The sequence below is a fragment of the Emydura macquarii genome, unplaced genomic scaffold (assembly GCF_026122565.2).
Source record: "Emydura macquarii macquarii isolate MOO-44397 ecotype Brisbane River unplaced genomic scaffold, CSIRO-AGI_Emac_v2 contig_1146, whole genome shotgun sequence".
Classification (NCBI taxonomy): Eukaryota; Metazoa; Chordata; order Testudines; family Chelidae; genus Emydura; species Emydura macquarii.
The window spans coordinates 10,574,055-10,598,027 of record NW_027131283.1 but is presented as its reverse complement, the minus strand read 5'-3'; the positions used below and the strand labels follow the sequence as shown (position 1 = coordinate 10,598,027).

Below are 23,973 nucleotides of genomic sequence, written 5' to 3'. Positions count from 1 at the left end.
AAACATATGTTTACAGCTTGATCCAATTCCAGCAGAAGTCAGTGAGTCTTTCTGTTTATGTCAGGATATTGGGTAGTGTTTTTAATATCAGAATATTAGGACTTGAACAAAAACTGAGTCAAGCTATATCGGAATAAAACGGATAATGCACATTTTCAGGGTAGATAACTTCGGCTTGTTAAACTGCTTGTGTCTGCTCAAGTTAATTTAATTTGAGGTTTTTGTTCTCTTAATCTTTGCTCATGGACACCGAGAAAGCCGTCCCGGTAAGGAATTGTTTTCAGGAAATTATACCAATCTCCAATACACACCTTGCCACAATATCACCTGCATTTGACACCTATCAACTGTGGAGGTGTTCTTTACCCAAGGGTTGGCTGTGAACCACTTGGAGGACTGACCTGGCACAGAATGTGGTTGTATGCTCCTAAGTAGGATAGTCTGAGCATGTTATTTTGGTACTCCATAGGTTGCAGTGGCTCTTCTCTTGGGTAAAATTCAGTCTTGGCTGTCATCTGTTAAGCACTATTTAGTTTATAATGCAATTATGTTCAAGATTAGAACTTCCTCTGTGCCCTGCCATGATCTCTAGTCAGCAAGCACACAAATTGTCAATCACCAAAGAAAATCTGGTGGCACTGGAGCATTGTGGGTTATTGCTTTTGCAGTTGCTCCCATTGGCTACTTACTGAGGTTCACACCTGGCAACCATTTCACAAGAGACAAGCCAACTTTTTTTCAGGTTAAGTGTAAATAGTTTTCTGCCAGGCTTCACCCACTCCCCCACCAAAAAAAAGAAATGCCTGTGGACCATCAAATAGGTTTCTTGTCCCTGAAAATAAAGTGGAATATCTTTTTGTATGCTAAATGCCAAAATGATATGAGAACTAAAAATACATGCAATAGTGTCTACTAATAACGATTAAATTTGCATTAAGTCACTAGTCAGTGGTCTGTAGGCCAAATATGGTAGTTATTGGTCCACAGTACAGAAGGTTTTGAGAGGGGAGATGGGTCCATGGGGTTCTTTCTTATGATGTGGCTGGTAAAATATGAAAGGAGAATTACTGACCTTAACCTCTGTCTAGTGTTAGTCCTGATATGCATCACTACTAAGGTGACAGCCTTCATATAAGGACCTAGATAGTTTCTTTAGTTTTTAAGAGAATTATGTAACTTTTCTTTATCCATTAAAATTGAGTAAAAACTCTGTATTTTATGTAATGCCCTAGTTGCCTGAGCAGTGCTAGTATGCTTATTGTCAAAAGCTGTCCTGTGTATTGAAATAAAGGAAGCTGGAAACTTGAGGGTAGTCATATCTAGTCAGTGAGCTACTCTCATGCTAATAGCAAGGGGAAAGTTTGTACAACTGAAGTCCAAAAGAAACTCTGTTTTGAAGGTGAAATGACAACATCAATGGTTTTTATTCTCTCTAATTAATTTACTCCTTATAGAAATAAGCTTCTTAAAAATGAGGAATGTGCAGGGGAATGTTTCTGAATGAAACAAACCATATGTAAATATACATCCTAAGGGGCACTTTGTGACAGAATTTTCTCAAATACCTCTATTTCAAGTTTTATCAGGAATGAATTTTAGGATGCACTCTGAAATCTCTAATTGGCATTCCAAGGCTATTCACTTAGGTTGTCTTAAATATTTGACAATGGGGCTTCCTAGACATCAGAACTAATGAAATTAGATCAAAACTAAGGGCTTGCCCTGACTACAAAATTCAGTCAACTTAAGTTAAGTAGATGTGCAGCCACTGCAGTAATTAAAGCTGTGGTTCATGTCCATGTTTGCTCCTTCTGTGAGTGGTGCGCTCACCAGAAACACTTCCACTGATCAAAGTGGGACACTAACAGCTGGAGCTTAGCAGCCCCAGGGCTGACAGCTTCAGCTGTTGGCAGAGGGCTCACAGCTGCCCCCACATGTTGTCAGCCAGGCACTGGGCTCACAAGTGTGAGCCCCCTCCCCACACTCTCAGCCTTGGGCTCAATTTCACAGCAGGGAGCCTACCAGCAGTGAAATTGACATTGTCAGTTTCAAGGCTGCTATTTCATATTTCCAGTCTGCCTCCCAGTGTCAGCTGGCAGGGGGCTCAGTCACAACTGGACCCCCTCCTCCCTGCCCCAGGCTGACAGTTGAGTTGTGGGGGCTCCAGGACTGAAAGCCAGGAGCTGGAGAGGAAATGTGGAAATAATAGCAGCTGTGAAACTGACAGTCAGTTTCACTGCTGGTAAGCTTCCTGCTGTGAAATTGAGCCCTCTGCCAGGCTCACAGCCAGGGCGGTCAGCCTGGCAGCCTCCCAGTGAGGAATTGAAGAGGAAGGAGGTTGGGCTTGGGCTTTCCTCCTCTGCCCTGCCCCTCAGTCGCTCACTGAGAGGCAGCAGCAGGGTGGCCTGCCTCACAGTTGTCAGCAGAGCACAGGCTCACAGCTTACTGTCAGCATCGGGGCTGAGGGAGGGCGGGCTCCTATTGTCGGCCCTCTTGGGCTTACAACAGCCAATGTAAGTAATGCAGTGTCTACACAGACACTGTTGCCCTAACTACATGGACATAAGCACTACATCTCTCATGGAGGTGGAGTTATGTGAGTGTAGTGGGCCACTTCAGCTGAAGCAGCATTATAGTGTAGACACTGACATTATTAGTTAAGTCGACCTAAGGCAGTTTATATCTAACTAGTGTGGACCTGGCATGGCTTATAATATTTAACGTTTTCTCTATCTCCTGTCACTGAGAATCAAAAGCCTCAAAATAAGATGTAGTCAAAGGTCATAGTCAGCATTTATTTTACACAATGGTCAGGACAAATATTACAGAAAACATTAAACAAAAATAGGTTTATAGTGTTTTGCACCTGGCCCCCATGCTGCCCGGCCCTCGGCTCCTACAAACCATATCCAGACTACTACTTCATGCTCTGCCAATGTGCTTTATTTACAATGCATTGCCCACCACCTTCTATATACACAGTTCCTACCAGTCACAGGGATCTTACAGACTCAGCCTTTAGTAAACAGGGTGCTCAGCCTTCCCTTGCTGCAGCTTCTCCTTCTCTGGCTACTTGCCCCTCCCTTCTAGCATCCTCTTCCTCTTATAGGCCTCCCAGGTCGTACAGTTGTTCCTCATTCCTTCCTTCTAAACCAGCTTGCTCAGCTGGCTCCCACCTTCTCTTCATTAGGGGTCAGTAGCAGGGGCTAGCCCAGCCTGGATGGTAGCACTCTGCTACATTATACAGAAACTCATTACTTCGAACTAACTTTAATGAAATGTAGATTTGGAGCTCTCAGGAACTGCAAGTCTGGCAATTAAAGTACCTTTATGTTCTACTTTCTTTCTGTTTCAGACAGTAACTGACTATACCTCCTACTAGTTCAACCAGCAGGTTGGTTTATCTTCCCTGTTTCGCTTAGCTGAGTTGCAATACTTGAATGACAACATAATGGGAAGACTAAATAATCATTGGAGTCTACTTCTTAGTCCTCTTTCAAGTTTCCTGTCTCCCATTATCTTCTTCCTCCATTTGGGCCTGTTACTTTCTTCCCAGTCTGTTTCTGTCCTCTGCTGAACCACCTCCTCTTCCCACACACCCCAGTCACTTGAGAGTTCCTGGTTCTGGCCTTCTTTCTCCCTCTGCTTCTGATGTAGCTCCTTGGCCTTGCTCCTGAAGTAGTTCCCTTGGTTCTCTGCAGGGTGGATTGATTAATTTAAATCAAAGCAATTTAAATCAAGATTTAAATCACGTGGAAAACCTAGATTTAAGTCATTGATTTTAATCATTTTTTCCATTTGTATTTCACTATTGTCTAAAGAGAAATGTATGTTCTCATTTATTGGTATAACCATTAAAACATCTTTGTTTACAATTAAAAAGTCTTTACACTAGATTTGGGACATCTTTTGCTACCTAGCAGGGAACTCTATAGCAATATATATTTGATTAAGCAATTACATTGCTTAATATTTTCAGATTCTTATTAATGGTACATTTTTAGTATGTTAGAAAATGATAAATGATATATTGCTTGTTTACTAGATAATTAACTTTTTGCTCATAATGTGTGTCAAGTTGCACTAGGATGGTAACTGGAATTCAATTAAACACACAACAGCATATACATTTTTATTAAACAAAACAAGCCCTTAATACAGAACATCACCTATTGTACCATATTTATGAAGCTTGAGCTCAAAAGTTAGTTTATCCTGATTCCTTCTTTATATAGAAAAGTAGCCTTTAACTGAAAGTTTTTGATAGGCTCATAGATTCAGTGTATTTTTTTATTTAGATGGTTTAATAGATTATAATATAAGGCCTTAACATTTTTGTATTAAATTCAGATTTAATTTTAAACAGGTTTATTCTTTAAAAGAAAAACAATAATTTGAACGAAATAAAAAATCTGATTTTTCCACCCCAAAAGAAATCTGTTTTGTCCACCTAGTTTCCTGTGACTGCCTCCAGTAGCTGTTTCCTAGATGATGGCTCCTTTGCGTGCTGGCCTTAGTGGTATTGGTGGTGTTCCTTCACTAGCAGTTTCTTTGGCAGCACCAGTGGCTACTTGATTGGTCACTGTGGCGGCAGCTTTCTTGAGTGGTGATGGGCCTCTCAAGTAGCTGCTGCCTCTGGTGGGTTTCTCTGGGAGTTGCTTTGGGAGTGGCTGCTTCTAGCATTGAGGATAGAGGAGGCAGACCCTTTAATGAAACAATGCCCCTGATGAAAGCTCCATATCCTTCTTTTCAGGTACCGCTTGTGGACCAGGTAATACCATGTGCCTGCACAGCTCTTCTGCATGTCATGCTGTGAAACCTCTAGGTTAAACAATATCTTTGACAAGATAATTGAAGATCATTATCACACCTCATACACAGTGACCCTTCCCAAATCTGGTTGGAAAAATTTTAAAGATTAATCCTTTATATCCACTCTGTATGCAGGTCTGCAACTAGAAGAAATAATTAAATAAATACGGGGGATGGGGAATGCCATGAAAAGTCATCTTGTAATACCAATGAAATATAACTGTTTATCATTTATAGGTGATATTGGAAACTATTATTATGGGCAGGGCCATCCCATGAAACCTCATAGGATCCGTATGACTCACAACTTGTTGCTAAATTATGGCTTATACAGAAAAATGGAAATTTATGTGAGTATAAGCAGCAGTCTGAATGCTGAAAATGTTTAAACTATTTTTAAAAGATAAAGAAATTTTTAACCTTTTTTCCTCATTACGTGTGAGGAATTATTTCTAGAAGCTTGAATCCAACATCAACTGATGTTTTCCTCTTCCATTTGGAAAACGTTAATTAATCTTTTTTTCCTCAAAATGAAGCTACAACTTGCTACTCATAAGTGGCAGAAAATCAGGATTAGACCTGTGTGGAGGGGATGAGGAGGTGTAGTTTTTGTTTCAGGATAATATATTTATTTTGATGTTTTACCATCATTAATGTCAGCACTACAATGGGTAAAACATATTGGAGACTACACTAGAAATATTTTGGATGTTAATTTTATTAATGGAATTGTAGCCACTCTTACTCCTTACCCAAGTATGCTTAGAATACAGAGTTTTTCTTTGTCTGCTTTTATAACATCTTTAAGATATATCAGAGTGTTGGCATGATTTTTGGCCCTGATTTAATCAGATCTGTTAAAACTGAGAGTTGTTGCAATGTTGTTTTTTGTTAGAGTAAAATTAATTTTACTTTCTTGTTTACAGCGACCCCATAAAGCTACAGCTGAAGAAATGACCAAGTACCACAGTGATGAATACATCAAATTTCTTCGATCAATAAGGCCAGACAATATGTCTGAATATAGCAAGCAGATGCAGAGATGTATGTCTCCAAATTTATCTAATCCTATGCTGGATTGTTAGCTACTCTGTTATATATAAAATGTGAACATGTGTTTGTTGTCTTAATAGTTAACAGTGACTTCATAGCACTGTTTCTGCTTTATATCAGTCTATAAAGAGCGTCTGGTTTTTCTCTCAAGACTACTCTAAACACCAAATGCTCTTCAAGTATATAGTTGTTAATATGGGGTCAAATTCTCCCCAGTACAGAGCCTATGGAAGGCCCTAAACCCATTCTGGGGGCTTAAGTCAGAGATAAGTGCTATGTGTAGGTCCATTGTACTTGGGTGAATTTCACTCCTATTGGTTGTCAGTTCTTAGTTGCTTGTAAAAGTCAAAACAAACATCTTCTAAGATAAGAGCTTTATGAATAGAGAAATGCTACTTCCTTTGCCTTTGAAGAAGCATTACAGAAATGAGGGTGAGAAGTAAAAACTTCTGGGTGAAGAGAAGGAGTTGAATAGTCAAAGTGGCCTTTATTAGCTGAAGTGAAGTTGGCTAAAATTGAGAATAATTTGAGGGAAATAAAAGGCATATCACAATTGTACAGTCCTCATTATTTGATCAGCTAACTTACAACTTAAGGGATTACAAAGTGTAGTTAAATTGCAGCTTAGACAAAAGATATTAAAGAAGTGCACTTTAAATGGTTCAATAAATAAACTAAGATACTTGAAGGTGTAATTCATGATTCTTTATAAAGAGTGTGTATTACATGGGATTGCATAACTGTTGTAGTTATACATATATTTGGACAAAGATCCTTCTAGAAGTAAAAAAGATTACCCCATCTGACTCTTTTATGGAAAATCTCAAGTTTCATTACACTGTAACTTTGAACAGTTATTCACTAAAACTGGTGAAAATATGGAGTGCAGTGAAAATGCCAATTGAACTTGAACTATAACGATACTACTGGTTACATTTGAGTGTTTCGAGGAATATGTTTGTAATGCCTGTGCACCTATTAGAACTGCGCACTTGAAAACTAACACCACTTTTTTTATTATGCAGTTAATGTTGGAGAAGATTGTCCTGTGTTTGATGGACTGTTTGAGTTCTGCCAGCTGTCAACAGGAGGCTCTGTTGGTATGTATATGATGTATACCTGGTGCTTTGTGGTTTTCTTAATTTTTTTAAAAAAAATTAATATAGCAGTAACAATTAAAACCAAGCAATAAAATGCTTTAATCGTAGTAAACAGTGGTGGTGGTGGTGTTTGTAGTAGTCATGTCGGTCCTAGGGAGACAAGGTGAGTGAGGTAATATCTTTTATTGCACAACTTCTATTGGTGAGACACACAAGCTTTGGAGCACTTGATCACAGTAATACGTGTTGTATGTAGTTTTGTGTGAAGCATCAACTCTGTCACACAGATTGTTTAATACCAAATATGGTAGTATTTTAAAGGGGTTTTTTCAATGATGGACTTGAGAGAATGACATAAAGAGGTAATCTTGTTACAAGGAATGTTATTCATTTTTCTTCAGTACTTTCAAAGACATTTAACTTTTTTCTTAATGGTTTTTTAGCTGGGGCAGTAAAATTAAACAGACAACAGACTGACATGGCTGTTAATTGGGCTGGAGGACTCCATCATGCTAAGAAGTCAGAGGCATCTGGTTTCTGTTACGTCAATGATATTGTGCTTGCTATCCTTGAGTTACTGAAGTAAGTTTATCCTGGGATTGAAGCATAACTTATGATGTAAAAATGTCAGAGAACTTAGGTCTTAAAATGTTTAAAGGTGTCTATGAAATGCACAATGATCAAGTGGCTTGAATTTTCGCAGCATACATTGAACCAGCACATTATGAATAAAAAATCTCTCCCTATTTAGGATCACAACAAGAAATCCATATTAAATTACATACAAGCAAGGAAACTAAAAGTTAAGCCAGGGCTTAATTTAGAGGTACTAAGTTTACAGGGACACCTACCCTTTCCTGTAAAGTGAATTTCTCAGTTTGAAGTTGACCATATTTTAAAAAATACAAATTCCTTCTAGAGCATATTTTCTGAGACTTCAATTCTTTAAAAAAAGAATCAGAACCTCGTATTTTTAAAGTAAGGCTCTTTTGTGGGAGCATGAAGGCAATACCACTACACATAGTCAGGCCCACTCTTCTCTCCCCCCTCCACCCACCCACCTCTTGATTTCTCTCTGCGGACATCTGCTGGCTGACTCTTTGGTTCTAGCTTTGATGCTGCTGTTGCTGGTAAGCGCTGTCTTGGAGAAAATTACACAGTGAATACCGTACAGCAGTACAGGACCATTAACAAAACAGTGAAAATGACTGTCAAGTGCTGTCAATGCACAAATAAACAGACTCTAAAAAGGAAAAAAAAAAGAAAATTACCTTTATCGGTAGCCTTAGAAGTTACTTGTAACAGTACTAAGTACAGAATTTTCTGATGAAAGTATAATTTCTTTAATTTGACTGTGTCCCTTTAATTAAAATGTAACCAACATTTCTTAGGAAAGTTGACCTATAGATACAGATTGTCTTTCTTCAATTCAGAGGGCCCCAATCTGCAAGGCACATCGAGTTGAGATGGAAAGAGAAAGCCGTAATTTAACTGAGAGAACAAAATAAGAGTGTTTAATAAAATGTAAGAAGGCAGCAAAGTGAGCAACATCTGTCATCCAAATTTCCACTCTACTGAATCCTTCGCCCCACCAATAACCAAGGATCCCAATCATCAGCTGATGTGACTGAGCAAAGCAGGAAAGAATTCCAAGAGCAAAAGACTCTCTACCACAGTGGTTCTTGAAGTGGGGGGTGCGCCCTGGATCATGGGGAGGGCATGGAGCAGGGGACAAAGCCAGTCCAGCTCCATGTTCTCCAGAGCCAGAAACAGCCACCGCCCATGTCCTGCAGCAGTCCCCTACCACGGCTGGGCATATTCCCCGTGCTGTAGTTGCTGCCGGTGCTCACTGCTCCTCATGTTGCTGCTGCCATGCTCCCTGCTTCCCACGCTGTAGGCCATGTTTTTTCCTGAAGGGGAGTTCTAGAGGAAGGGGGGGACAATTGTTAGGGGGATGCTTCCTGTGCTGTGGGTCCTGTTTTCTTTCCTGAAAGGGCTCCCCCTTTCAGAAGGGGAAAAGAGAGGTGCGATTGTTAGACAAAAGTCCACGGGAGTGGGGGAGGCTGAATTTTAAAATGTTTGAGAACCAGTGCTCTATCACTTTCAGGAAATCCATCCTGCTTTATATATTGTTAACTGTATTTACATTGTCTTTGGTACAAAGGAATACTTTTAAACAAAACTATTCCTTTGTATTGAAGACTCTCTTGTTCATTATGTCCGTAAGAAAAGGAGACTGCATTGTGCATATTCATAGGAAGCTTCAGTACACGGTTTCTCAAACTTCAGATTATTTTGTTGTTCCACAACAATATGATAAAAGGTGGTGCCCCAAAGGGTTGAGAAATATGATTATTTGAAACTTTATTAATAAACAGGTTTCCACTAGTGTAGTTTATATGTAATAAGTGAAATGAGCTTGGAAGCATAAACACTTTGTATTTTAGTAACACATTTGTGGTTGGGAGGAAAGGGAGACAATCTACAAGATTAGGAGTTGTATAGTAAAGTAATTCTCTACATTTACTGGCACATTGTTCTTGGAAAATTTCTTTAGCACATGCACCATTAGAAGGATTTTACAATAGAAAGTTTTCATGGTGATTGAGGCGATTGAAAGAAAATGTCTAAAGTGACAGAGTGAACAAAGCAGATTGTGACCATGAAAAGGAGAGGGAGGAGCTGGAGCAGATCTCAGCAAGAATAAAAAATAGGGAAAAGGTCAGATGAGTATATTAATTTAGATGGAATATATGGGTCCAAAGAGTCAAAGATGTTAATGACTCTCATGACCCTGTCACTGTCCAACATTAAACAGTGTTAAGCAAGGTTCAGGGTTTGGTATACAGAGACTTCAGCCTGCCTTAGTATCATGGCAAACACACCATTAAATATCATTTTAACCTTTTATTAAAGATACAGAAAAGAAGGAAAAAAATTAAAGCATTTGAAATGTAAAATATTCAGTAAGGCATTCATTTTAGCAACATTCCTTGTTCCCTTTCCTTTTAGCAGGAGACATTTTAGAAGGGAAAAAACTCTTGTCCAATAGTCTCTTAGATGGTATTAAATATGTTAACGACTGTCCTTTTTGGAGGGGGGAAAGTTATGTAAGATGGACAGGAGCTGTCGCTGCTGCTGTTTAAAGCCCAATCCCATTTCCACAGAAGACAAAACAAGACAAACGGAGAGAGAAAAGAACAGCAAAGAAGGAAATGCCGCTTCTGTCTCTGGTGTTGACTTTCACATACAACCTCACTGCTGGAAAAACACAGGCATGGCACACAGTCTTCTCAGCCACTCCAAGACCTGGCAAAACTTAGACACTCAGACTAAAGTCAGAAGGGACCAATATGCTCATCTAGTCTGACCTCCTGCACAACACAGGCCACAGAACCTCACCCATCCATTCTTGTAATAAACCTCTAACCTATGACTCAGTCATTCAAGTCCTCAAATCATTATTTAAAGACTTTAAGGTACAGAGAATCCCCCAGTAAGTGAGCTGTGCCCTATGCTACAGAGGAAGGCAAAAAAACCCCAGAGCCTTTGCCAATGTGCCCTGAGGGAAAATTCCTTCCCAACCCCAAATAGGGCGATCAGGTAAACCCTGGACATGTGGGCAAGACTCACCAGTGAGCTACCCAAGAAAGAATTCTCTGTAATAACTCAGAACCCACGGCATATAATATCCCTTCACAGGCCACTGGCATATCTATCACCACTAGTCAAAGATCAGTCAATTGCCAAATTAGGCTGTCCCATCATACAATCCCCCCCATAGATTTATTAAACTCAGTTTTGAAGCCAGCTAGGTTTTTTGCTCCCACTGCACCCTTTGGAAGGTTATTCCAGAACTTCACTCCTCTGATTGTTAGGAACCTGTGTCTTATTTCAAGTCTAAACTTTTTGATGGCCAGTTTATATCCATTAGTTCTTGTGTCCACATTGGCGCTGAACTTAAATAATTCCTCTTCCTCCGTGGTATTTATCCCTCTGATGTATTTATAAGAGCAATCATATCTCCCCTCAACCTTCTTTTGGTTAGGCTAAACAAGCCAAGCTCTTTGAGTCTCCTCTCCTAAGGCACGTTTTCCATTCCTTGGATCATCCAAGTAGCCCTTCTCTGCACCTGTTCCAGTTTGAGTTCATCTTTCTTAAACATGGGGGATCAGAACTGCACACAGTATTCCAGATGAGATCTCACCAGTGCCTTGTATAACGGTACTAACACCTCCCTATCTCTGCTGGAATTAACTAGTCTGATGCATCCAGGACCGCATTAGCTTTTTTTCACAGCCACATCACATTGGCAGCTCATAATCGTCCTGTGATCAACCACTATGCCCAGGTCCTTCTCTTCCTCTGACACTTCCAACTGATGCGTCCCCAGTTTATAGCAGAAATCCTTATTAGTCCCTAAATGCATGCCTTGCACTTTCCCCTATTACATTTCATTCTGTTTCTATTACTCCAGTTTACAAGATCATCCAGATCTTCCTGTATCATATCTCGATCTTTCTCTGTATTAGCAATACCTCCCCAACTTTGTGTCATCCACAAACTTTATTAGCACATTCCCACTTTTTGTGCCAAGGTCAGTAATAAAAAGGTTAAATAAGATTGGTCCCAAGACCGCTCCCTGAGGAACTCCACTAGTAATCTCCCTCCAGCCGGACAGTTCACCTTTCACTATAACCCGTTGTAGTCTCCTCTTTAACCAGTTCCTTATCCACCTTTCAGTTTTCATATTAATCCCCATCTTTTCCAATTTAACTAGTAGTTCCCCATGTGGAACCGTATCAAATGTCTTACTGAAATCTAGGTAAATTAGATCCACTGCATTCCCTTTGTCTAAAAAGTCTGTTATAGTCTCAAAAAAGGAGATCAGGTTGGTCTCGCATGATTTACCTTTTGTAAAGCCATGTTGTATTTTATCCCAATTACCGTTAACCTCGATGTCCTTAATTACTTTCAAAATTTTTTCCAAGACCTTGCGTACTACTGAGGTCAAACTAACAGGCCTGTTGTTAGCTGGATCACCTTTTTTCCCGTTCTTAAAAATAGGAACTATGTTAGCAATTCTCCAGTCCGATTTTACAGATATATTAAAAATCCTTGCTAATGGGCTTGCAATTTCATGTGCTAGTTCCTTTAATATTCTTAGATGGAGATTATCCGGCACCCTTGATTTAGTCCTATTAAGCTGTTTGAGTTTGTCTTCTACTTCGGATGTGGTAATTTCTACCTCCATATCTTCATTCCCATTAGCCACTCTACCCCACTATCCCCAAGCTCATTATTAGCCTCATTAAAAACAGGCAAAATATTTGTTTAGATATTCGGCCATGCCTAGATTATTCTTAACCTCCACCGCATCCTCAGCACTTAGCGGTCTCACTTTTCTTTGTTTTCTTCCTATTTATATGGCTATAAAACCTTTTTCTATCTCTTTTAATTGTCTTTGCAGAGTCCAACTCTACTTTGCTTTTGGCCTTTCTCTCTATCTCCACATGTTCTGACCTCCAAGAGGTAGCTTTCCTTGCTGATCCTCCTCCATCTTTCACTCCTTGTAGGCTTTCTGCTTTCTCTTCTTCACCTGTCTGAGGTGCTTATTCATCTAGCTTGGTCTGCAACTCTTGCCTATGAATTTTTTCCGCTTGGGATGTAGTTTTCAGATAGTTCCTGCAACTTTGACTTGAAGTAATTCCAGGCCTCCTCCACCTTTAGATCTATGAGTTCTTCAGTCCAGTCCACTTCCCTAATGAATTCCCTTATTTTTTTAAGTTACCCTTTTGAAGTCAAAGACCCTAGTCACAAGTCTATGTTTGGTTATCCTTCCATTTAGTTTGAACCAAATTAGCTCATGGTCACTCAAACCAAGGTGTCCCCTACAACCAGCTCTTCTATGAGGTCTTCACTACTCACCTATACCAAATCTAAAATGGCATCCCCTCTTGTTGGTTCAGTAACTATTTGGTGAAGGAATCGGTCAGCTATCACATCCAGGAAGATCTGGGCCCTATTATTACTACTAGCACTTGTCCTCCAGTCTATAGCTTGGAAGTTAAAGTCTCCCATAATCACACAGTTCTTACTAGTATTTACTTCATTAAAAGCCTTAAAGAGGTCTCTATCCATGTCCTGGTGGTCTGTAGCACACCCCAAGCACTATACCAGGAGAAGCTCTAGAATCTTTCTTCCCCAATGTGATTTTTGCCAGACAGACTGTTTTATCAATTCCATCACTTCTAATTTCTTTAGTCTCCCTCATCATTGATATACAATCCTACTCCACCACCTTTGTCTTTATATCTCTTTCCTAAACAGCTCATACCCTTCAATACTTGTACATCAGTCATGACTACTATTCCACCATGTTTCTGTTATCCCTATAATATCTGGTTTCACTTTCACTACCAGTAGGTCTAGTTGCTCCATTTTGTTACCCAGGCTCCTCGCATTGCTAAACAAACATCTTAATTTTTGCTGTTTGGCTTCACTCACGGTTCCTTACCTGATTTGGCACTTGTCCTAGCATCAGATTTTTTTTTTTTTTTTTTTTGGCTTTGCATTTATCTGCCTTTTTCTGGTTACAAGCTTACAGCAGTGTTGCAACATATAGTCTTGCTCAGTTAATCTAGACCTCTAATAGAGGGATAGAAAGAGAAGAAATAAGGTGGGGAAGGAAAAGGACATGGAGGGACAGCATGCAGAAGAGAGAGTCTTCCATCCCAGGTAGTGTTTGAGATTCAGCCGGAGCTGATGGAGGTGGCGATGTCATCTGGGTCCCTGTCTCTGGCTCAGTTTCATCAGGCATTTCTCAGGATGAGGCCAAAGGAGGTCTGGGGTCTCAGGAGATGGTGCAGGTGGCAGCCATGATGATGGAACTTGCTCCTTCTCTCGTTTTTTAGTCAGTCAGTGTTGCAGTAGTCTTCTTCAAAGTCTACCCCTGCCAAAGTTTCTTTTTGAGGATCCCGGGAGGGAGTGGTGGGCGGAATAGCCTGTCCTCTCATTATTTTGTTCACCAATTAGGCCTAGTTTTCAAGATACCAATTTTGTTTCAATGATGTCTGTTTCCATCCATTCCTTGTTTACCAGTAATTGAGTTATATCAATAAGCTTTTTTTGTTTGGACTAATTGAGTCTTTCTTGCTTGCTTTTGTACCTTTTCCCATCAACATTTGTTATCAGTTATTGTGACACTTGTTCTCCATAACTGAGCTCACAATTAGGGTAAATTTGTAGGCCCAGTTATCATAACAGTGGTGATGGGGCAGGGAGAGTGTGGGAAAAGAATGGGTTTGAAAAATGTAGATTTTTACTAGTTGACAAATGAGATTAAATGTGGACTGCTTTGGTGTTGAAGTAAATTAATTTCTTTGTTTTTACATGTCTTGTCTTTCTGAGTGGATATGGTAGCTTCAGTTACTATCGTGCTTTTTGGTTAGATAGTTAGGATTTCATTTACTGTGCTATATTTACTTTCTGACTGCTGAATGTCACTATATAGAACTGACTTAACTCAAATCATACCACTTTCTCTTGCACCCTTTTTTTCACGTGTGTATGTATGATTTTTCCAGATATCACCAAAGAGTGTTATACATTGACATTGATATCCATCATGGTGATGGTGTTGAAGAAGCATTTTATACAACAGATCGTGTCATGACAGTATCATTCCATAAATACGGTGAATATTTTCCTGGCACAGGGGACTTACGGGTAAGTTCCAATGTGAATTTACCACTTGATTAAACCAGCTTTTACTTTTTTTTGCAAATGTTCATTTTAGAGTTTTAGACTTCTTTTAGTGGTAATTTAAATTTAGAAAAAAAATGCCATTTTCCATGGAATTCTCAGCTTCCTGGGAAATCTTCAGGACTTTTTTAGCAAATTAACTTAACACGCATGGAAATGGACAAGCAACTTACTTAAATAGTTTAGTTTCAAATATAACTGACTTAAATTATCTAGACCTTAGCACTTCTTTAGGAAAAAGATGTAGTGTATTTGATGATGGCCTCTGCATTTTGAACCATGTACATACAGTAGGAAAAACAGGTGCTCTTTGCAGATAACATTTTTGATATGTAAACATCTTTTATGTGGAAAAAGTTCATCTGTCACAAATAATCAAAATTTGAATATTTACTGTACAATACTATGTGTATCTGAAAAGTGCCAACTGTGTTGGAGAATTTTTCTCATGTTGATAAGACCATGTCTACATTAGCACTTATATCAGCAAAACTTGTCACTCAAGGGTGTGCAAAAAAAACCCCACACTCCTGAATGACATAAGTTTTGCTGGCATAAGTGCTCCATGTGCACAGTGCTATGTCGGCAGGAGATGCTCTCCCACTGACATAACTACTGCCGCTCGTTGAACTGATTTTGAGCGCTTTCTCCTGTCAGCATAATGTGGCTTTACAGCAGCACAGCTGTGTCGCTGTAAGCTTGTAAGTGTAGACGTGGCCTAAGTGTTAATGCTTCGGATTTTTATAGTGCTCTCCATCTCAGGATATCAAAACGCTTCATATATAGTAACGTATTAAGCCTAGCAACTCCAGTGAGGAAGATAAATACAGATAGAGAGCACAGATGCAGAGGTTGTGTATTGCCCAAGAGGGCACAGAGTCTGTTGCAGAGCTGGAATTAGAAATCAGATCTCCTGGCCTTGCATATTAATTTTGTTTTTTAAAAAAAAATTCTATTCTTCCTAGACTTGGTCTACTCTAGAAAATTAGGTCTGTTTAACTATGTTGGTCAGGAGTGTGAAAAATCCATGCCCCTGAAAAGTATAGTTAAGCCAGCCAAAGTCCCCAGGTAGACAGTGCTAGGTTGACGGAAGAATTTCTGTCTGGTTCCTAATATAAACTATATACTGTAAAAATGCAAAGCATTAACATTTAATTCTTCTGTTGGCATAGCTACCACCTCTCGGGGAGGTAGGATTACCTACATTGATGAGAGAATCCCTCCCATTGATGGAAGTTGTTTCTACACTTTAGTGTTTTAAATGTAGACATACCCCTACATTTGTTAGAATTGTGAGTAATCTGAAAAGGTGTTGTTCATTTTAACTTTAGAAATGAGTGACTAATACCTTCAGTAGCAAGACTGTTGTATGTTATTGGCTGTAAACTCTTTAATATGCAGATTCACTGTGGATCAGATTCCTGCTCCAGTGTGTGCTATGTGAGTGACATCAACTGTGTTTGAGGAATTGATTGTAACTTTCAAAAGGGCATTAAATAGTTCTTAAGTTTTTTCAGAACCACACAAAATGTGGTGGTGATGAGGGAGGTAAGAACGGATGGTTCTAGGAGATTTTGGTATGTGATGCAACACAACCAATAGTCCCAGAGTAAACATGGGAGTAAAAGTTGATGATTCCATATTGTGGAAACTAATAGTTAAGTGTTAAGCAAGCAATCTGCTGAATGTCCATCTTTATTCTGCCTATTGGAGGCAGTTACACAGTTCTAGAGTTGCTTGGTTTTGTTAAATTCATTATAGATTACTTTTTATAGAAATCATTGTGCATATTTTTGTGATTTAATCTTACTGGCCACAAGGTGGTACTGTTGCTTCAAACAAAAAGCAACTAAAACAGGATTATTGTAAGGGCAAAAAGCTATTATTGTTTAACAAAGCTAGACTTCTTCTGAAGGCTTGGGTAGTTTGCAGTTGTCTGAGAAGCCACTTCCCATGAAGTTTCCCGGATTCTTCAGTTAGCTACCTTGAAGACAAAAGGTCTTAAAGGCTTTAGATGGTTGAAACAAAATAAAACAAACCGAAAAGTATCTTCTCTGTTCTTAGAATATTTTTATGATGGGCCTTCAGAATTGCAAATGATACCGCAACTGTAATAGGCTTCTGTCCCACACTGTCATAATCACTACTTGTAATAGTCTTTTGGAATGAACTGTAATGTATCTGGATGGAAATGTTTCCTTAGGCGTTCTCCTCTAGCTATCAGATCCCAATTAGAAAAGAATGTCAGGCTTTCACTTGTTCTCTTGCATACTCTTTTAAGTCTAACAGAGCAGGAAGGCTCAAGGATACCTTTTAACAAACATTCCCACAGGAGTCAGGATTCTGTGTTGGAGCTGCCTAATATAGCACCACCTAATATATTTCTCTTAGACCCCCATAGACTGCATCAAAACAGTCAGCTTTTCTTTTGTCATTGTCAATGGGCTCTGCTCAGTCTTTTAATTCCCTGAGTCTCGATATATTCTAGTTAATTTCCAAAATTGAGGTAGTGTCTCCATTGAAACATAGAACAAGGCTTGTGTCAATCATACAGAACATCTTTCTACTTTAGATGCCCTTTCCATAGAGCTGTGCAAATAATTGATTTTTGTTGTTGTTCGATGTCTGAACCAAAAAAATTGGGATCATTCAAAACAAACCCAATTTCAGTTTACTCAACAGAACAAAAAATTGGGGGGTGGGAGGGAATGTTTCAGGTTGACTAAAATATTTTTGTTCAACACGAAATGTTTCATTTTGATTTCTGGCATCTTTAACTACTTCTTTATTAAAGGCAAAGAATTTTGGAAATGCCATTCACAAAACCACTGAAGGAGGTTCTATTGCCCCCTTCCCCCCTTTTATAACCAGTAGGTAGGTCACTTACCCAGGATGTGAGAGACTCAGGTTCCAATCCTTTCTCTGCCTGATGATGATGTGTGGCAGGGGCTTGAATGCAGATCTCCCACCTCCCAGGTGAGTGCCTTAACCACTGGGATATAGGAGGGTATGTTGACATGGGTCTCTATCGCTGCTGTTGAAGCTGTTTCACTTAATATAAATACTTTAATATTCATTGGGCCAGAGTGAGAGAGAGAGTGTGATTATAGTTCAGTGGTTAGGGCAAATCACCTCGGAGTGTGGACACCTGGGTTCCAGTCCTCATTCCAATGAATATTTAATTTATTTATACAAAGTTGAACAGCTTTAACAGGAGAGACTCATCCCAGAATATCCTATAGACCAGTAGTTGGGGCACATACCTTCAGTGTGGGAGACTCAAGTTCCACATCAGGCAAAGTGGGGATTTGAACCTCTCTTCTATCCTGGGTGAATTGTCTAACCACTTGGCTGTTGGGGATCAGAGGGGGGGCATAGCACTGCCTCCTCCTCGGATTGACCCAAAACTGCATGTTTCAATGAATAAACTTTCTATCCAGAAAACTCCTTGCAGCTCTGCTCTCCAACTCTTTTGAATTCCTGAGGCTTCTATTTCAGCCACATCAGCTCCTTTGAGGTTAAGCCTTGGCAACTGCTTGAGATTCTGCTCAACTTGGAGGATGACTGCAGAAACACTCGTGTCACAGCATACCTTGATAAATCCGCTGAGAAACTAGCTGGTGCTGCATACGCAAATGCACATATTTGTGACCTAGACTGTTGCAGTTGAAAAAGATTGTATCTTCCATAATTGTGTGTCCTTCAGTATTTTCAGTGTGTACCAACATAGGCCTCTGAAAATGTTGGTCTGGCAGTCACCAAAATGAAAATGTGTTTTGGGTGCCATGGACAATATCGTCTAGACGTCTGTATCCTCATAACTATTTATATAAACAATTGAACTATTGGTTTTTTTCAGACTTTTTAACCTGCTTTCTTTTAAGATGATTTGTTCTTATGACTTAAGTAAGCATCTTATGTGCGTGATTATCGTTCCAAATTTAATACTGTAATATAGGTTTGGGGAAATCCATGCTGATGGTGGGAGAGAGTGAGGGAGAGGTTAGGAATCATTTGCCACTTGGTATTCTGAGAGTTCACCTCTTAGTTTTTGTTCTTTCTAAAAAAAAAGAGGCAGTTTCCACAGGTGACAGATTGCTATTGTACCACCAACAAAGCTGCTTCATTACAAAAAATTGGAAAATACTCAAATTGGCTCGCTGTAAAATTTGCCATGTGTGCAGCAACAGTGCTTTCCAATTAACCCAGTAAAATTTGGATCTGGGTCAACATACCTAAAATAATAACTGACTGATTGCTGTATAATGTTCTCCAGTAGTCGACCGATATTAAGTTACAAAAATTCTCTTGCTTATTAGGGTTTTCAGACCTATTAGTAGACTCGCTTCTAGTTTGGAAAGCTTAATTGGAAGCATTTGTTTAGGGAAAGGAAGTATCTATTTCTCGTTGCACACATCCGTCATTTAATAGATTTATGACCTATTTTATATTTATGTGAATGATTATTTTTAAGGGTCTCATTGTTACTCCATGCATAAGCCAATGTAGAGGGGAGGAGGACTTACTGTCTATGTGGCTGATTACTCCCTTCCTATCTGCAAGAACACTTTCTCTCCTATTTTAAAGCTTCTCTTCCACTTTTATGAGGGGAGCATAAAGGTTGCCTTTGCTTTTGTAGAAGATTGGGGAATTAAGCGAGCTGCTTTTTTTTTTTTTTTTTTTGTCCTCAATAATGGCACATGCCATTTTAGGGCACGTGATTCACTATGGTTTGGTAAGCATTGTCGTCATCTTTAATGGTATATTTGTCAACTTTTTTCATAGGACATTGGAGCTGGAAAAGGCAAATATTATGCGGTCAATTTTCCAATGAGAGATGGTATAGATGATGAATCATATGGACAGATATTCAAGCCAGTGAGTATTATTGAAATCCTATTTGAAAAGCCAGCTGATTGTTGAGAGGCTGAATTCAAGATTTGCTATTTTATATTGTTTCTATATAGATCATATCCAAAGTGATGGAGATGTACCAACCCAGTGCTGTGGTATTGCAGTGTGGAGCAGATTCATTGTCTGGTGACAGGTTGGGGTGCTTTAATCTTACTGTCAAAGGTAAACAATAGAGAAAATGCTCACAGATTCACAATAATGCCTGTTAATTAAATCCATGCATTATAGCTAACTTTTATTTAAGAGAAGGGAGCCTTCATTCTCCAAATCACTATCAAATAATATGTTTGAGGGAGAGTGGTGTTGAAGTTGGCAAGTTAAGTGAATATTTAGTAGTTCTTTGAGTAGGGTCCCTATGGATGCTCAACTGTAGGTATATCTGCAACACTGCGCCTCTAATCGGAGATTTTGGGTAGCAGTGTCCATTCAGCCTGCACATGCTCTCTCCCTCCCTCGTGGTCAGTCTCAAGCCTAGCTAGCACTGCATGGGCGAACCCCCTCAGTTTCATCTCGACCACCTTTGGCCTCTGGAGGGAGCAGTTGTCCCTTCCTTAGCTGCATCATTAGCATAAGTAGTAGCTGTTGTTTCTTTAGTTCTCCTTAATAGTTAGTGTTTCCTTTTACCCCATTGGGATGATAAAAAAGGAAGAAAACCTTGGTTTGTTTCCTGCCCTAGCTGCGGGGGTGATTCCCCTCCCCCACCTGTCGTTTAGAAGACTCTCTAAGTTATTTCATTTAAAAAAAAAAAAAAAGGGAAAGAAGTACTTTCTTCTGCATTCCTTACTGCTAGAGAGTGATAGCCACCCAAGAGCATGCCTGGCTCCCAGCTTCAAGAGGTGCCAATCCTGCAAGGAGTCGATTCCTGTAACGGACAGACACACTCACTGTGTCCAGTGCTTGGGAGAGTCCCATATCCCTCCGAAATGCTCCTTCTACCACCAGCTAAAGCCGAGGTCTTGCAAGAACCGGAGCTGAAGTTAAAACTCTTCCTTATGAAGAAGAACCTTCAGCACCCAAGGGAACACCAGTGCTGACCCCAGATAAATCCCTTGAGCCTTCAACCTCAAAGGGGGTAAAGTCACAGAAAAGACCAGTAGATTCCCCCCTGCAAAGACCTGAGAAAAAGGGCTCCAAGCCCCTAAACTGAGCTGTTGACCAGCCAGAGGGGTTTCCTAGTGTGATCGGTCACCTCAGTCCCAGCAGCTATGAAGTACGGTTCCCAGAAGCATCAGGATGCTTCCACTATGAGCTCTGCCACACCACCTAAACACGTAAGGGGCTCAGGCTCTAAAGCGGAGGTACCGCCTCCTAAGGGCGAAGACAAATACTGTACTGCCACAAATACTGTACTGCCTCTAGAGAAACGGCACTGAGAGAACCTTCGGTACCAGGTGCGACAAAGCTCCCGTCTAGAGAATGCTGTTCACCATCGGTACCAACAACTTACCACGGACACTCCTGCAGTACAGAGTGAGCCGCTGGTATCGCAAGAGTTTTGATACCCTAGAGACCAGATGGTTGGGGAAGAACCGCAATCCCCATTACAGATGTTCTCTCACTGTCCTATAGCTCCTTGGTGATCTAATCAGCTAGTATACTCCAGAGCAGCCCAGAGCTGAGGTCAGCATGGAACCAGGGAGGATTAGGTAGCCGCAGCCTGCTCCTTTGTGGCTCCTGCTCTGCACTGAGCCAAGAATCTGGCCCTAGATCCAGCCTACCCGTACTATGTGAGTTATAAAAAGGACAACTTTTTGGAAAAGAGAAAATTGCAAAGGCGTTAATGCAAAGTAGCAGAAAATGTTCAAATGGAAATATGGTCCCATGTGTACTGTCAATTTCTCATTTACCAATCCTGACATCTATTTTCATTCAACTCTGGCTAATTCAGTGGAAAGCTAAAAGTGCTGTGCTGAAGCTTAATTCTAGCACTCTTTCATTTTAATTAGGTGCATCTGACTTTTTGAATAGAAATTAAGTTATCCCTTTTTTAATTTGCTTTTTAATCTTTTTGGTAGGTCATGCTAAATGTGTGGAGGTTGTAAAGACCTTTAACTTGCCACTGCTGATGCTAGGAGGAGGTGGATATACTATTCGTAATGTTGCGCGATGTTGGACATATGAGACTGCTGTTGCCTTAGACTGTGAGATTCCAAATGGTAAATATTAATCCTGAAATATATTCTTCTGTCTAATCTCTCATAAGAATTGTGAAGTTGAGTTCTATCACATTATCAGAACCAAATTTACTCTTCAGCCTATTCAGGATGGATAGGTTGCAAATAAATTTTCCATCACCTAAAATCCAACATCCCTCAGGAATTTAATGTAGTTCTGGTATGTGCAATTTTGTTTTAATCTTGTAGACCTGGAGTCTGGAACTGGTGTAAATAAATGGCATGGTTTTCACTTTTGCTAAATGAGGCCACCTTTGACCTTAAACCATAAACTTCTTGATTGCAACTCTTCCATTATATCCAATTTTTGAATACATAAGTCCCCATTAGGGAATTTACTGTTGCTATTGATTTTTAATGGGAGGCACTCAGATATTATGGTGAGGGGCAACAGTATAAAACCCTAAAATAGACATCTCAGAAGTTTCAACATTCTTGACTCCTGGCCCAGTACATCTTTCAGAACACATTTGGAAAAGCTAATAGTAAAATTTCAAAATTACTTGTTGGCTTGGTCATTTGCCTTTTTCTGCTCAGTTTTTGGAAGCTTTTGCTAATTCCAACATTTTGCTTACTAGACACTTTATGCTAGATTCTCTCATCTCTGTTCACTGGCTTCAATAGAATTATTCTTCACTTAGTTATTCCTGTGAGCAGATTCTGTCCTGTATCTTCTGAAGCCTCCAAGAAACACGTTACATCCTACTGTTTCTCTGCATCATCCTCTGATACTCAAAGCAATTGAAAGAACAGAGTGATTACTGTTCTCTGTCTTTGGAGATTTTGTTGTTGTTGTGTTGCCTTGGCATGTGAAGTGTTCCCATTCAGGCAGTATAGGCAATGCATTCTTTCTTCACGTTGCTCTTAGCTTTTTTTGGCATTTCTAGTTCTCAAGTTCTTTTCTCCTCAAATTTTGCTTTGCAGTTTAATGCTTTTCTAAATGCTGTAATAGTGAATCTTTCCTTTTTGGTGGAAAAGCTGATGCCATTACAGAAAAGGTATGCAACCTTACCCACATATCAGAAGAGATAAAGGAATGATCCATGTACAGTCAGCTCTGAGTTCCCCTTTACGGACTCAAAGAGGCTAACAAGCTCAAAACACATCCTGGCTCCTTCAACCTTGTCCTTAAAAAGACTTGTTTTCCACCCTCAAGCTTCCCACACACTCACGCCCCTCTGTCTACTTTCGGTGCAAACAGAAACACTTGATTTCAATGCTGTTCATTCTTAAGTGTTGTGTGTGTCATTCTCTGCTGATTCTCATTGCACACACAACAGTGATTCTTATACCAGACGGATGTAGATTCATTGTCTGGGCATGCTGGAAGAAAAACAGAAGGCAAGGGATGTGGTTTAATTAAGCCGCAATTTTATTTGCTTAAACTATCTGGGAGTATCCAATAATAAATTGTATAGTGCAGGTCATCATCATTTTCTTATTTATTTCCACATAAGCACCAACCTGGTCCCAGCCATCCTGTCACTGGATCCCAGCTGCCCTCCTTTGTAAGAAGGTTAATGGGCTAGAGAAGATGGGGGGATTGGGTCCTGCTGTAACAGATGTAGGAGCTTCCACCAGCTCTCAATCTCTCCCTCAGCTCCCTTAGGGATAGTTTACTTTACATCCTTTTCCAATCCCTTTTATACAATAACCGTATCCCTTCCATAATGAGTACCTGAACTGGACATGTGCTAGTTAAGTTTGGCTGCCTCCCTCAACCCTTGGTAAGCTCCTAGATATTCACTAATTCTTTGCTTAATATTGGACAAAAAGAGAGCTGCCCCCCAATCTAATAAGTGTACCCCATCCTCCCTGAATAAGATGGGTACCCAGTAAGATATGTCCAGATGTGACATAACCAAGGGGGCTTGATTATGTATGAATCTAGCTCCCTTCCTACTTGCATGTCTCCTAGCCTTATCCACCCTTGAAAGCTTCACTGCTCCCTATTATGCAGCATATCAGACCAAATAATCATTCTTGGAGGAAAAATCCTGGATCTGCCCCAAATCCCTCTTGGCCCTGTTTATCAAGTCAATCCCCTTATACCTTTGCAAATTGTTTTCACAGAGGTGAACAATAATCATATCTGGCTGGGCTGCCAAAGTGTACAAGGGACATTTGCTGGTCCCAGAGCACGCCTTTCCTTCTAT

At 39.9% G+C, this 23,973-nt stretch overlaps 1 protein-coding gene across 2 annotated transcripts in view; it reads left to right on the top strand.

Moving 5' to 3' along the window:
* The window catches only part of HDAC2 (histone deacetylase 2), a 45,242-nt gene that overhangs the window by 12,355 nt on the left and 8,914 nt on the right, over positions 1 to 23,973 (top strand). For both annotated transcript variants that reach the window (XM_067546621.1, XM_067546620.1), the window contains 8 exons: positions 5,050 to 5,162; positions 5,739 to 5,856; positions 6,891 to 6,965; positions 7,409 to 7,547; positions 14,552 to 14,693; positions 19,515 to 19,607; positions 19,697 to 19,805; positions 21,659 to 21,799. In XM_067546621.1, coding sequence (XP_067402722.1) covers positions 5,088 to 5,162; positions 5,739 to 5,856; positions 6,891 to 6,965; positions 7,409 to 7,547; positions 14,552 to 14,693; positions 19,515 to 19,607; positions 19,697 to 19,805; positions 21,659 to 21,799 — 892 coding nt within the window. In that variant the 5' untranslated portion in view covers positions 5,050 to 5,087. The remainder of the gene's footprint in view (positions 1 to 5,049; positions 5,163 to 5,738; positions 5,857 to 6,890; positions 6,966 to 7,408; positions 7,548 to 14,551; positions 14,694 to 19,514; positions 19,608 to 19,696; positions 19,806 to 21,658; positions 21,800 to 23,973) is intronic.